Raw genomic sequence first — 16069 nt, 5'->3', positions numbered from 1 at the left:
TAATAAGAGGATGCGTGGGAGACGATAGCTACGCAATAAAATGATTAACACTCGTAAAGGTTATGAATGAGTGTTTTCATGTCTATACCCGCTCTTGCACCCTTTAATCGCCCTATATGCAGGCTGTTTATGTGCACGGTATTCGCCCCATGTGCTGTGTGTTTATGTGCACCCTATTGGAAGTGTGTCCTTACATCTTTTAGAGTGTTCGCTTTTGTTGAAATCTGTCCTTGCAGCTACAAGGGGGCTAAAGACAGGTTTCAAGCCTAACGAACATACATTCTGCGATGCAAGATGCGATCTCATGCAAGATTTATTATGAAATGCAGCCACTTGATGATGGAAAAACTTGTCGTTTAGGAATAACTAGTTTGTATGATCAATAACAATCGTATTACAGGATAGTCTTGCATGGCAGTACATTTGTTCGTTTGCAGGGCTTTTTTTTCTTTCAGTATAATCGCACTAAAGTTTCTTTCCAGGCTGCTGAGCCACTCCGACAGAACAAAGAATTATGATCAGCAATTAATGTGCCCGGTATCAATTAATTATACCAGTGCCGTCGCTCACAGCTGGCCATATACGACCAAGTCGCATTATCAAATATTTTACTGGGCTTGAGAAGCGCGTGAGTTTCAAGAAAACATCACTGAAGTTTAGGGGCAAATTATATATGTACAGGCTCCAACATCAGGAGAGACACACCCACTGGTGAATCCAGAGAAATTGCAACAGAAGTCGTTGTACTATGCCGCGGCTCAGGTGTGCGATTCACTCTAGTAATTTTGTAACAATGTCGTGAGCCATAGTGTTTTTTTTTAATCTTAACTGCGACATCTGGGTATTTACGATCTATTGCTGACTTCTTAAAAAAAAGCGGCTTGATTGTGGTCGCACTGCAAGTAGCGTCGTTATCCGCGCGGTAGTTTGTCGTTCGAAAAATGCGTAGCGGGCGTTAAAAAAAAAAAAAAAAAAAAAAACATGTCAAGTACTAGCGGGAAGTTATTTTTTGTAATAGTTCAAAGCCTACTGACCACAGTAACACACATAGAAGTAGATCTTGCTGAATAGGGGATCAAATATCTGTTTCTCTAAGCGAGCTGCGTGCGCAAAACAACAACAACAATACAAAAAAGATATCTGTTCACCTTCGCTTGAGGGGACAGAAATTTAATCCTTTTGTTTTTTATCGCGGAGCAGTGCACCTTGACACACTGTACTGCGCATTTCGGAGAACAACATCTACAAAGATAAGCAGTCAGTATATGCGCTGATCGATGTCCACTGCGGTAAAGCCCATTGTGCACGCGCGTGCATGCGGACACACTGTGCCAGCTGAACAATACGCAACGAAACTGCTGCGAGCTTGTGCGCAACAAAAAGAGCCGTTGAATCCGAGTTACTCCCACAAGATAGGCAGGCATGTCTAGGCTGTAACAACTTGCCCTTGGTACGCCAGATTCTTTCTTTCCTTTAATTTATACGTGCATCTTGCGCCGCACTCAGAAGTATAGATGCATCTACAGGGTAAACTGAGCGTACTTATCCTGGACGCGCTATAAGATCTTCCGAACGTTAGCGTCGACGAAGCGCGCTAGGAGATGAATAATAATCTAAAGGCCCCGATAGGATTATCGGCGCCTGCACCGACTTTATGGGACAAACCGCATTACTGGGGCCGCTTGAGCGCAGGCGTGTTTGCCCGCGGGCAGGCTGTGTGCGTATAGCCTCCTCTCAATTTCTAGCACGCAAGTTATTGTCCAGAGACAAAAGTAAATTAAGCTTGGTAAAAGCGTAGCTCCTTCGTCGCTTGACAACTCGCTTTACGGCAACTGAATACCACTTGTGCAACGTTCCCTACCTGTAATAAATTTACCCCCGTATAAAATGCCTCGTGCAGTCAGCCTATGGTCTTCAGAAGAGTGTAGGCTTGGGCTGGTTGGTGAAACATAGTTACACTGGAAGCATAGCGCGCAAAGGACGATCCACAAAGACAGGACAAGCGCTTGTCCTGTCTAGTCTTTGTGGATCGTCCTTTGCGCGCTATGCTTCCAGTGTAGCCTATGGTCTGGTGAGTAACCTAAACAGAAAACCTTTTTCAGTGGAAGAGCGTAGGCGTACAGCAGATAAATGGTCGCGCATTAGAGAAACAAAATAAGTTGCAAGGGAAGGAAAACGCAGTCAGTGGATGCTTACGCACGCTGCATTGATGAGATTAGGAAAGTCACAAGCATAGGATGAAGTTGGTTGACGTAGGACTGGTGCGACTGGATATCGCTGGGCAATTGGGTGCCATTCTGGACATTTTCGAATTTCGCCGTGTTGTCGTTTTGCGCCAGTCAGAGGAGGCGTACCCGCCCTGCGGACCAATCGCAGCTGACAAGGTGGCGAATTCGACCGTATGGCGGAGTTTGCCGGTGTCCAAACTAGCATCCCTTTGTCCTTGCCATGAATAAATTAGAACTATGATGATGACGATGGTGATGATGATGGTGATGATGATGATGATTATCGAATCTCCTGTGTGCGTCGTCACAACGCTTGCGAACGCCCCTCGTGATAGCATAGATGGAGTTCCCGTATATCCCGTTAGGTGAAGGCCGCAGGACCTACCGCGGTTCGCTGTAGTTCTTCACAAAGCCGCATGTAGCGCAGTACAAAGCTCGAGAAGACGGCCGTCGCTCGAAGGCCTGTTCCTACGTATCTGACCTTATAATTACGAGAGCAGCCTTATACGAATGGTTCGATCACTACGCGTCCTGCATGGGTTCTTCGAAATAGGGCGGCACAGATATCGTATACGCGAACATTCGAACCAATAACGTTTAAAGCAGAGTTTACTACAGTATACTAGAGGGAACTCTGGCGCTGCAGTCGTTGACCCACTATGGGAATGATGGCAAGTACATGGATTTGTCTGATCTTCGTGCTCGTGGATTCAGACGTTCTTGTGGCTTTGTTTATTGCGCTTTATATGCCTTCATTGTCGTAAATTTCAGAGCAATCTATACTCTTTGATGTGCAGAAGGCGGTGCGAACACGCACAATCGCTCCTAATTGCAACGATTGAGCGTGTAAAGGTGGCCAAATCGAAACGCGTCTCTGGTATGCCCGCGATAAATTCATAAGGGCGTTTCACATCGCTTGTCGATGCCTGCGTCCGTGGCGTAATGGTTTCAATATCAGGCCTCTATGCTAGAGGTCCTGTGCTCGAATCCTGCCGTCGGACACTGTTAATAATATTTACATAATTATTCACTACGCAGTGTTTTGTTGAAAATGACGAGTTTGCAAAGTCACCGAGCCGTTTGCAGCCAGAAGGACGAAGTTTAAGGCAAATCCATGTACTTCTCATAATTCTCATGCTAGGTCAACCGCTCCCATTGCAGCTCCCGTAGACGCTAGCGCCAGAGTTCCATCTAGTATTTATTGTAGGAAATTCTCTGGTTTAAAGTTCTGACGCGATATTGTTGCGCATATTAGATATAAAGTGCTGATTGTTTGCCCATCGTCATCATGGTTGGGTTGCGTTTGGACTACAGTGTAAATATATCTTGCAAATAGCCTTGTATCCGAGTTATAAGAGCCAATATTTTCTACTTTTCAGATTCTTTTTTTGCGTTAAATGGACATCTAAACCCTAAAAAAAGAAAGAATATTGGAAAGCCTCAAAGCATTTTAAATAATTCTAGTATACGTACGATAGCTTCTGTACAGCCAGGTTTGGTTTTATTTTCCAGGAGTCGCGACGCTGTCGTGACGTTGCGACGCGGACGGTGGTCTTCGGGAGCGGGATATTGCGACATTGCGACACTCGCACCAACTCGCTCGGTCGTCTCCGGTGCTGCCACATCGGGCCTCACAACGAGTAGCAACATGGAAGGCGACCGAGCGAGCCGGAGCGATGTGCCCAAACGTCGGGATGTCCTTTCTATGGAAGCGTTCGGCTATTCGTTTACACTGACGCTCATCGTCGGATGTTTTCTTGCACAGTTTTCTCTTGGTGTTAAATAGTTCAGTTTCATTCGTAGGACGGCATTTAATCTGCTTGAGCAGTTTCTCAGACACCAAGGCCAGCGCAAGGTAACCTACACCCTCGAAATGCAAGCAGCTCCTGCACTCATCCTGTGCCATCGTTTTCCGTGACGATTTCAAGTGTGCATCCCCTTCCGACTAGCCCCCAACTTTCCACCTTGCTGTAGTCCAACCTTACAGATGTTGGCGTATACGCATTGTTTGTCATATTAATCATTTACCGAGGTGGCATCGAAGAGCGTCTCTAACGGTGCTTCTTCGTCTGTCTCTCTCTCTCTCCTTTTCTACGCACAAGTAGCAGCAAAACCGACGTGGTGGACAGCAACACGGTGGTGAGGGCGAGGGGTCTACCGTGGCAGTCATCTGACCAGGACATCGCCAAGTTCTTCAGCGGGCTCAACATTGTCAAGTGAGCATTAACGGGCAGCCTGAGACACGCATTCGTGTGTGCCGAGCATCAAGATTGACTGGAATTCGCTCTTGCTAACGATTCTAGCGCGAGAGCTTTTTGTGAATACGGGCCCAAAAGCGCGAACAATCGGGACCTTGCAAGGAACACGGCAAAACTCTGTGCGTAACACTCAGACGAGCGATTGAAGCGTGGCTAGTTGTTTGTTTGGTATGACATGTCAGTTTCTTAGCATACCTAGCGGCTGGTGTCAGCGACGCAGGCATGATAGATGAAAATGTCGTAGCGCACCCTAGCCAGTGCAAGGTGCCTATAGAGATTTTAGCTTGCGACTTACGTATCCCGGGATCACGAGCGGTTCACGATATGTACGGCCGAAAGTTACATCACCTTTGGAATGTTCGGCGAGAAACACCGAGATACTGATGGGGAAACGCCTTATATCTGGCAACAATCATCTCTAATAAAGTCCAAGTCGCTCCGTTGCATTGAAACGCGCGAAACAAACCAGTTAGCACACCGACGTGGTGGACAGCAGCACAGTGGTGAGGGCCGCGGGGGCCTACTGCGGCAGTCATTTGGCCAGGACATCGCCAAGTTTCTCAGCGCGAAAATTTCGTAAGAATTATGATGAGATATTCGTGACACCCCGTGACCCTCCTTATCCGAACACACCCAATTTTCACCTCCAAAATAATTTGTTTTTGCAGGTGCAAGCATAACATGTAGCTTCGCTCGGTTGACTGTAAACCGTTGTGATTCACTTGTGACATAAAGTAAGCCTCTGACTTTTTGACTAGCAGTATATGTATAGAACGCTGCTGAGCGGGTTCGTTTCCCAACCGCGGCAGGGGCGTTATACAAACGCCAGTGTATTGAGATTTCGGTAAGTCTTAACAACAACAACAACAACAACAAAAAAAAAACCGTGCGACTAAAGTTAAGTATAAACCCCATGCAAGCGATCTTGCGCGCGACAGCGACAAGCGACGCGATGGAGATGGCTGTCGCGTTCGCTCGTCGCCTACAAGTCTTACCCCATGCGAGCGACGACTTCGAGCGACGTCATCCCAGTGTTGCCAGTATGAGGGCAGCAATATAGGCGCCGAAACTAGCGTGACGCGTGCTTTATTAACTTAAGTTGATGTGTTTTACTGTAAAAAGCAGCATAAAATATTTCTGAAGGTCTTCCAGTAGGTTCTTATCTTTGCACGTATAAAAATTCAATCGTTTGCTCGTTCCGTGCGACAGTCGGAAGTACTTGAGTTATGTACATCCAGTTCCGGCTTCGCACTATTAGCTAGTCGCTCATGGCACTTCCGGGCGACGAGCGACAAATTCTAGATTTGCAGAACCGAGCGATCGCGCGACAAGACCCAGCGATCTGTTCAAGCGACGGCCCGATCCGTCGCTCGAAGCCGTCCCTCGTCGCTGTCGCGCACAATATCGCGCTCATGGGCTTCAGCCTTTAACCCTGAACCCTCCGCTACATCGTCTACGTTGTCCATAGGTGGGTAGAGTTAGGACATTAAGCCCTACTATTTAGTGCAAGTATAAATATATATATACTGTCTGGCGCCTGCCTATACGTACATACATGCGTATATACGCGTTGGCACCGACGGCTGCTTATATTGATTACTGAAATAAGAAGCAATATTTCCAAGACTCGCGCCTTTTCCCCCTATTTCTTTATTAAAAGAAAAAAAACGCGCTTATCAGAACAATAACACAACTGGGCGACAAAAGAGCAATGCGTCATTCGCAAGCGCACTTTCCTTCATCAGCGCACAGAAACGACGTATACGCAGCGATTCAGCTATACCCCGGGAAGTAGACGCGCGCGTCAAATGAAACAGCTGAATACACAATTTCTGAAACGATACGTTTGCTCTGACAGCTTCTCCTTCCCCGCACCGAGCCAGGTGCTCGTCGTGACGGTGGCTGAGCACGTGGCGGCGCCGTGTGGCGCTTCATGGCGGAGGCCTATGTATGCATTGCCGCGGTCAAGCTGAGAATATGAACGAGGCGCAAAACTCTGATGATTTCTCTATTTTCCTTTACTGCGTGGCACCAATCATGTCTCGCAGTGGTGGGAATCGCGAACTCAATCTTGCAGCTCGCAATACGTATTTGTATGCGCCGTGCCAAAAGCCTCCCACATCACATGCCACGCACGCAGTTCGCGCATGCGGCTACTCTAGGAACTCGCACATGTGCATACTTTCCCAGTTTTAACTCGCCACTGACAGCGAGTGGTATAAATGCCACACTCCCGCGTGGTTTCCTTTATGCCAACCTTGCACAGCACCTGCCGAACAAATGTCACCTTTGAAACACTTCCAGCGAAAGCAATTCGATTGTTATGGCCTCCCTAAAAATGTCGAGGCACGTAGAGTATGTGCGTGCCTCTGCTAGTTCTACAAACGCAGGAAATCCTTCGTGCTCGTGTGCAATATGTCGCCAGAACTCGTGAATATCATCTTTCTGGGGCATCCATCCGTCTGCCCTTGCTTACAACCGCCCACTTGTGGCTTTAATTTCTGCCGCGGAAATTCTCTACGTGGGTTGTCAATGCGACTGTACTATAAGCATTAAGGGCAATGCAAAAAAAAAAAAAAAAAAATTCTGCAGAACCCATCTTACGTTGAATGCTGACACTAATGCGATTAGCATTGAAGCTATGTAGCGACGCACCATATTGCCGCCGCTGAGACGCCTTATATGTATCAGGCGTGTTTACTCTCTCGCACTTGATGGTGATGATGATTCAGTGGCATCCCCTTTGAAACGTGGCGGTGACACATAGTCACCGAGCCTGCTTGGTTTAATCAGGTATGCTATACATGTTTTTTATCTGACATTTTTGTATACATCTCCTTAATCTTTTTCTTTTTTTCTTCAAGATCTATCTTGTACCGCTAGCTATGACTGTAAGAGATCCGGTCGTATCAATGTCTTCCCTGCTTTTCTTTTCACCAATACTCTAAACATATCTTGCTGATCTCGACCGGTGAGCAGTTGACACTTCCGTTCACTTTAAACCCAAGCACTTCTGGAAGGTGTACGTTACTTACTGTTCTCACTGGGTGAAATCCTTTCGCATTCTATTAGGATGTGCTCAATGGTCTCGGATTTGTTGCTGCAGCGTACACATGCATGATCTAGTTCCGAGTATTTGCTCCGGCATCTTGTTGTCCTTAGGCAACCGGCTCGAGCCCCAAATAGCAAGGCACTGTCCTTTGTGTTATCGTACAGATTCTCCCTTCTAATTTCTTTCTTCTCATTCTTCTAAATCTCCATGGTCCTTTTTGTTTCCATTCTTTGCATCCAATTCACTGTCTCTGTTTCTCCCACTTTCTTTATGATGACTCTTGGCTGTCTATTTATAGTTTCAATTACCCTGTACTTGGTAGCCAACTTTCTTGACCTTTTCCTCTATTCTGTGTCCGCGCTTTTCAGGCACACATACTTTTTGCACTATAGCCGCCCATTTATTTTCATCCATGTTCCTGAGTCTTTCTTCAAAACTAATTTTGCTCTCTGCATCTCTGGCTTCAAAAGAGGCCCAACTCATGTCACCCTACACTGCCTCATTTGTGGTTTTACCGTGGGCTCCCAAAGTCGACTGGCCTACCGATCTTTGGTTCACTTCCAACCCCGACAAGATATCAGATTTTAAGTATAGAATGCCATTTGCGAACATTAGCGCTGACACCATTACTCATTTCCAGATTCCACGCACTACTTCATACTTAAAGGTATCCCTAAACCACTTTTAATCGAAGTGGAGAAGGGCATAAGAAGTGAAAATAGGCTATTTCAGAAATACTTTGCCGCGAAAAGTATGTACTTCAATGCGTCCAGCAGAAGCGGAGTTATTGGCGATAAAATACGGCATCCGCTGTGCTCCCGTTCCTTCTACGGTGCCTTGCACTGCGAAAGCTGCGGCGCAGTTGGGCGTGCCCACAACGCCCGCCTTCTAAATCTCACCGTGGCGCGCTGTTCAAATTTCATTTTGGATGTTAACGTAGACGCCACGACTTCCGCCTTTGATGCCCACGACGCGCTAAACATAAGCCAAACACGGTTGTCGTCAGCAAACCGCAGTGCGCTTAGCCAGTGAACTGCGGTATGCCCAGAAACTGCGGTAGCCAGCCGCGGTATCTATACTCCATGTAGCCGACCGCAGCTTGATGTCAGCTATCGGCCAATAGCAGCCGTCTAAGGGAATGACGAAATAAAGCGCCCGATGAGGAAATAAAGCGTCCAGAAGAGAGTGAGGACAAGGCCTTATGTTGAAAAGAGAGCGTTTGAGAGGTGAAGGTGACACCACGTAATTACTCGTCTCTTCATTAAAGATCACAATTCCCGATTTTTCTGTGCTAAACTTGAGGCCTAGATTTGTCGCGGCGTTGCCACACATATTCGCAGGTGTCTGTAAATCTCGTTTATTGTCCGCTAGTAGCTCGATGTCGTACGGCGTCCGCATACATCAGTTCAGGGAGCTTCTGTTGGAGCATTTGTCCATTAGGCACGTAGGATAAATCAAACCCTAATTCGCTGTTTTCCAATCGTCTTTTTATGCCATTAACATAAAGCGTGCACAAGAATGGAGACAGAGGACATCCTTGCTTCAGTCCTTGGTGAATTCCCACCACTTCATTACCTTATGAGCTTCCCGTACAACTTGTGCCCGGTTGTCTCTATATATCTCCCTCAACAGGACCACGAAATCGTCCTCTATGCCTTCATGCTTAGGAATATCCCATAACAATTCCCTGTCAGCGTTGTCATAGCCTCCTTTAATATCTAGTCATGCTATCGATAAAGGTATTCTGACTACTGAAATATCTGTGCACTGAGTTAGTACAAACATATCCTCTAAGCGTCTGCTTGCCCTGAACCCATTATGCAGTTCCCCCAGTATATAATTTATCTCCACCCATTTCGAAAGTTCAAATTTTATAGCTTGCATTGCCATTCTATATATCACCGTCGTTACTGTAACTGTGATGTACGAGCTCGTCTTCTCTTTATCACCTTTGTATTTGTAGATGAGGTTCGTCTTGCTTTCACGCCACCCAACTGGAATTTTCATCGTTCTAATCACTTGCTTTATTGCATTAGTCAGCAGTGCCTTGCTCTTTGGACCGAGGTTTTTGACTGGCTGTATTGTGATTTCATCAAGTCCTGCTGCCGTGTTATTAGGGACATTTTCTTCTGCTTTTTTTTTTTTTTTCAAGAAGAAGCTTTCCATGCTAAATTTTGATCTCTCAGGTTTCTCTGTTGTTGCTGGATCTCTCGGAGTCTGAACTACGCTTTCTTTTGTGCCGAAGTTATCCCTACTAACGTCTGTGATGTAAAGCAGCGCATCATCTTCGTAGATTTTACCGCCTTCATCCCTTATGGCTTTAGTTGGAGCTCCAAGTGCTCTTATATGGTTCCAGAATCCTGTTGGGGTGCCTTTGTCTCTGTTGCGAATGTTGTATACCCTACGTTCACTTTCACATTTAATTTTCTCTTGCACGAGCTCACTCGTCACCCTTTGCTTTTCTTGGTATTTATTACATATAAGGAGCGTCTCTTCGTGTAATCCCGACTTGTTGGCTTCTCGATGACCCCTAGACGCGTACTTATGCTCTTCTATATATCTTGCTTTATTTCCTTTTTCCACCACTTACGTAGTTCCCTCTTTCCGATCCAACAATTTTTTTACCCTGTCTGTCTTATTTCCTACTGCATAACGTCTACGAGTCCCTTATATTCCCAGACCGCTGTAGGAAAAGCCTACACTTTCTTCTCTATGTGTTCTTTGCGATCTCGGTTGTTTTCTCTTCATTCATCTTTAGAAATTCTGACCCTATTGGTTCGTGTTTTGCGTTAGTATCTCTCTCAAACTTTAATGTTAAACGTCTATGATCGCTAACCAGGCAATTTTTTCTATGTTCGTCTATTATCATTTGGTCTAGTTGTTCGTAGACCATTTCTGAGACTACGGCGTAGTCTATACATGACTGCCCATTTACGCATTGCCACGTTACCTGTCCATGGCAATTGCTATCCCTGTTAACTGCTATAAGGTTCTGCTCATAACACAGATCCAACACTAGAGAACCGTTGTAATCAGTATATCCGTCTAAATCATCCATGTGCGCGTTCACACCTTCCACTAAAATCGCCTGGCCCTATTTCTTGAATTCATTAATATCGCGTCTAATGCAGTCAATCAATTCCTCATTTTTATCTCTGCTATCAGTACCTGTTCATAGGTAAGCTACTCCTAGCCACGTCTTTTTGCCTTGCCATGTGCCACTAATTCATAAACGCTCCTTACATGTATTTTTTTATCCTTTGCCACTTCATATCTCGCCTAATTGGCATGCCTACGCCTCCGCCTTCCATTGACTCAGTCATTTTGTTGCACGCTTCCCATACAAATTTGTCAATAACAGGCGGCTGCTCCAAATCTCGTAGATGCGTTTCGGTCAAGGCGTACATGCTAATCGCTTCGTCATTCAGCTGAATGAAGAAGCGATTGCCACTGAACACGCTACGCCAGCTAGCGCCGCCACCACGAAGTTCGTGCGTGGCGCGTGTGTGAATATGTATTCAGACGCGATTGTCTGAGTATGCATAGTGTTGTAGGATGTGCGTGTAGGTATCTTACAACATTATCGCCTTTCAAGAAGAACACTACCACCGCCTCATAATACTCTAACGTTAGAGGAAGCTGAAATATGGCGGAAACTGAAAAAAAAAAAAACACATATCCACACTTGAGTCTCTACCACACAATACACCCTGCGCTGTATTCATAAAAATGCCCACACTGCGATCAATGCGCAAGGTTTCAGCACATGGTGTGGTCTTGCGCAAGCACACCAGAGCTCACACCCATAACACATCCCACCACACAGCAATGGGAGGCAGCGCTGTCCAGCTCCGACTCGACGGACCAGCTCAACCTAGTCGACCGAGCCAGAAGGGCAGCTAAGGCCGCTAGACTCCTGTGTAGCTAATCTGTAGGAGTCCACTTAGCGGGCTGTCCATTTCGGCCGCTCGTTCAGCTGCATCCAACCAGCAGCGGCCGAAATGAACAGTCCACAAGGTGGACTATTACAGAATACCCCTCCTGGACCGAGGGGACCACCCACTGCAGAGCGGATGAGGTACCTACGCTCGTGTACTCTTTTGTATAAATTAATGCGCAAGCATTATATGGTTCATAAGGTGGAAAATTCAGCGTTGTGGGCATTGGCGTGAGCGCACGATCGTCCGAAAAGTGTACGAACCCTCCACCTTTGGTGGAATTCGAACCCACGACCTTCGGCGTTAATTAAGGTAGGCTTAATGAGGACATTCGAACCCACGACCATTGGTGCTAATTAAGTAACAGTTAATTAAGTATAATTACAGCACTCCAACCCTCGACCTTGGTGGGAGTCGAACCCACGACCTTGCGTTGTGCGCACCTTGTGACGAACACCGTTGGTCACGTGATGTCGCAGCGCTTCTGCTGACGTACCGTTCGAGCCACGTGACTCCGTCAGTGGCGCCACCGGTTATGAGACATGAGACTGAAAGAAAATAGGCATCGCGCGGTGGTCGCAATGCTTTCGCGTTCATCCACGTATGAGTGCCCCTTGAATTTCTCTCTCTCTCTCACTCTCTCTGACATGGGTTCGACTGCACCCAGCAGCAGAGAAATTTTTAATGAGTTGTCGTCAGAGAGGTTCATCGAAGAGAGGCACATACCCAGTAACACATGTTAAGTTACCCAAGTTGGCGTGAAAGCATTTTTGGGGAGCGGCACTTACCCAGTGGCAGATACCCAGTAAGCCAAATTAGCGTGAAAGCATGAAAGCGCATTGAAGAGTTGGGCATACCCAGTGAACCAAGTTGGTCGGAAGGTTGGTTTCGAACCCTGTTCCCTCGGCGCAGCAGCCAGATGCTGTATCCATTAGGCCATGGACTACTCAATGACCCAAGATGGCGGGAAAATGGTTAGATAAAAAAAGGCTCTTGAAAGACCGTGAAGCTCCCCATGAATGTTGTGGGAGGCGTCGGGTCACCAATCTGTGGGAGGCGGCGGTAGGAGGTAGCCGCCGTGGCCACAATTTATTTAGGCCGGCCAACCATGGTGCCGCGGGATCTCGGGAACGGCAACCACCGCGGCCGCACAGGTCGAGCGCGCTTCTTCTTCACTCGCGCGACATGCATGCGAGCCGTCTTTCTCTTCACCGACTCTGGAGGCGATAGACGCGCCGCTACGATGTTAATCGCATAAAATCTCTGGCCAGGCATTAAGGAGTATTAACCGACAGCTTCAGACAGTGCTTCCTGACATATGTAACAAGGCCGGCACATCTACACAGCTGGCTCTGTAACAATCGACTTCTACGATTTCGTCGACACGAAGCCGCGAGACTGCTGTTGTTTCCACAGAGCTGCCGGCACTGCGAGTGGCACTGCGGCATTACATTTACTTCTTGGAGCCACCAACGTGCTCCAGATGGACCATTTTTGCTGATTCACAAGCAGCCCTGCTATTTGGAAGTCACCACACGCTAAGGGCCGGCTTGTCCATAACATAAATCACCCACCGCGGTAGCCTAGTGGCTATAGCGTTGCGCTGCTAAGCTCGAAGTCGCGAGTTCGATCCCGGCCGCGGTGGCTGCATTTTTATGGGGTTGAAATGCAAAAATGCCCGTGTACTTATATCTAGAGGTGCAGGTTTAAGAACCCCAGGTTATCAAAATTAATCCAGAGTCCCCCATGACGGCGTGCCTCACAATGAGATAGGGGTTTGGGCACGTAAAACACCAGAATTAAATTATTACTGAATAACATAAGCTTACTATACGAAATGCCTGTGGGCCAGCTGAAGCTGTATAGCATTGCAGTGGTTGTCTTGCTACTCGCAGAATAGTAGGCAACGTCCACGCTGTCTGGGCTGCTGTAGGGGCCACAGCAACCCTACAAAGCATCTCCCCGTTCCTTTTGGAAACTCCAGAATCTGTTACTTGTGCTGTCCAAAAAAGGTTGTCCTCATTTCACCCGACAGACGAAGTATCGATTGTGGTAGCGAATTGTTAGACAAAGTAAGGATAGCAGCTTAATCGGCCGTGTAAGCGTTTAAACGTTCGCTCATTAACTAAATTAACAAGCATGGTGTCAGGTGGGCATAGCTAAACATAAACACATCTCACTCGATGACCGCGGACACTCGCTGTCAAAACGCTGGCATGAGGAAGAGCAGCAGCAGCAGCAGCGAGCGAATTGCCCTTCGTGCTGCCTCTTGCTTCATCGCAAACTAAGCGGCGAGAACACAGCGCGCACGAAGCTACCAGCCCTCGATGTGTCTAGACCTTGTACCCACCCCAGATCTCCTTCAAGATAGGGTCCGCGCACCCGCGCTTTTAAGGTAGGGTCCGGGCTTGGGAACACGGCCGACACCTGCCGCCCGTAGGAATTCTCAAACCCCGGTGAAACGTGACAACTGAATAACAAGTCGGACCAAGTTGAGTTTCTTCCAACAGGTTTTCCAAATTTTGCCGAGGGTTTTCTTTTGAGCACTTTCACTGGTATTAGTGTAAATACATGACTTGGGAACGAATTGAGCCAGTTGAACAGTTGTGAATTTAGCTATGTGCAGTGTCGGAAAGCAAACTATAGTGGCGCTATGGCCATGTCGAATGCTCCAAAGCTGGAACGAGCGCTGTTAGCAGTCGCTTCCAAATTTCTTCCGAGAACATAAACTACAACTCACAGCGTTGGATGAAAAAACATCTTTTGTTTACACTGATAAACTAAAGCATGCTATCAAAACGATATGTCGCCTCACGGTATAACATGTGTCATGATCAACTTCACACCTCGGTTAGTTATCATTCCTGCTACCGCGCCTGCAGACAAAAGTACATTATCGAGAGCATTCCTGATGGTTAACTCATTAGTAACACTAATGCTGGTACAGAAAACTATAAATTAACAAAGCCAACTGAAGATTAAGCGTACATCACTATATCTTTTCGGCGCACCTGCCTAAACAAAGCGCACTCCACGATTCGAAACGCCGGAAAGATATATAAAATATATAAAATGGTCTACACGCCGGGAAGAAAGAAGTCATCCCGAATGAAGTGTTTCGAACAAATAAGCATAGCGTAAGTCACCTTTTCTCAATGCGTAAGTTTCTTATCCGAGCCGCTCTCTGCGCGTCGTCTGCTGCTTTCGATAAATTATGAAATCATACATTGCTGTCTTTCCACCGCGATGACACGCCATAATGGTACATAACAAGTCTGTCGACATCCGTCTCTTTTTTTATTTTTCGGGCTTGTGCGCGGTGGCATCGCGACAATTTTAGAATGGTGCATTCAGCGCATGCCGTGATAGGAGACCCTCTTTCGCTTCAAGCCTGAACCTGGATCAGCTGTTTCTCGGCACGGCCGGTAGGTGGCGAGCGATTATTTGAGTCGAGAATATCTTAACCAGAGGCAAGTTTCACAAAATTGCGCTTTCGTAAGCACGAAATTAAGAACGACGAATCAGGCTTATCTGCTAATAATACTATGTAGTTTTAGAATAGCGTTCGACGCCTTGCGTTCCGTTAAACCATGGAGGAAGGAAAAAACCATCTCCGCCCGCTAGGACAAAAGTGTGGAGGAAGTCACGTGGTATTTTTCGGTGTAGCGGCCATGTTGTCGGGGCACAATGACGGTTTTGTTATGGTGGTGTGCTCTTGCGTGTGCTGCCCCGTAGGATTTCGTACCGTGGCAATGACTTCGTGTGTGCAGGATTGCATTAGTCTCCGCGTTTTGTTCCGTTGTGTTAACTAGACGGTGCTTTCCTGGCTGTTGTTGTGGCCAGGTAGGATTGGAAGAGGTAAAAGGCGTGAAACGAGCGCGCATGCAACGCCGTATACCACGTACCACGCCACGGACGATCTGGGAATCTATTTGCCATCTTCGGTGGATTCGTGCTAAAGTTTCATCACACACTGAAACTGCTGTGCTTTAGAGTATGTATACGATAAACGCCTTGCAGGTCAGTGGCAGCTGTACAGTACGTATACCTGCTTTTGACAGCGGACGATGCATTTGAGGCACGTAAAACAGCCGTGTGGAAGGATGGGAAAGAAGCAGCTGCTGTGAGTAATTAAGGGACGAGCCCTCCTTACCGCAGATATATGTATGCTCCAGGGGTGCAGGGAAGTGAAGGTTGGCGGATGTGGTGCGAGAGTGAAGAAGGCTCGACAGAAGAACGCCTGCGCGCGCATCAAATGGCTGGCGGTCGTACGTAGGCAACGTAGTCAACTCGCTATAGCCGCACGCAAACGCGCTTACTGTTCGGCACCGCGCGGAGGCTACAGAACTTTGTTTCCGTAAAGCTTCACTTACCGCGAGAACAATGTATACCTCAGGCCGCAGTCGGGGTATTTAAACGCGTAACGACGTTCTCCTCTGCTATAGGCCTCTTCGTCGGCGCGCTGTGGCTCGTCACATCTCCGCGGTGCATGGCCGCCCGAAACTTGCTCAATAAAGCAAACCGATTCCTATAAAGCCACGAACAGCATACGTGTTTGCTCTCATAAACTGCAGATGGGCTAGCCGTAGGTCG

The 16069-nt window shown here is 47.2% G+C and overlaps 1 protein-coding gene across 3 annotated transcripts in view; it reads left to right on the top strand.

Annotated features, from left to right (window-relative positions):
• Positions 1 to 16069, top strand: part of fus (epithelial splicing regulatory protein fusilli) — a 139771-nt gene that overhangs the window by 82063 nt on the left and 41639 nt on the right. For all 3 annotated transcript variants that reach the window (XM_050191584.3, XM_050191582.3, XM_050191580.2), the window contains exon 6: positions 4334 to 4444. In XM_050191584.3, coding sequence (XP_050047541.1) covers positions 4334 to 4444 — 111 coding nt within the window. The remainder of the gene's footprint in view (positions 1 to 4333; positions 4445 to 16069) is intronic.

This window comes from Dermacentor andersoni, chromosome 1 (genome assembly GCF_023375885.2).
Source record: "Dermacentor andersoni chromosome 1, qqDerAnde1_hic_scaffold, whole genome shotgun sequence".
NCBI lineage: Eukaryota > Metazoa > Arthropoda > Arachnida > Ixodida > Ixodidae > Dermacentor > Dermacentor andersoni.
The sequence above is the reverse complement of the archived record's forward strand: the minus strand, read 5'-3'. Positions and strand labels throughout refer to the sequence as shown.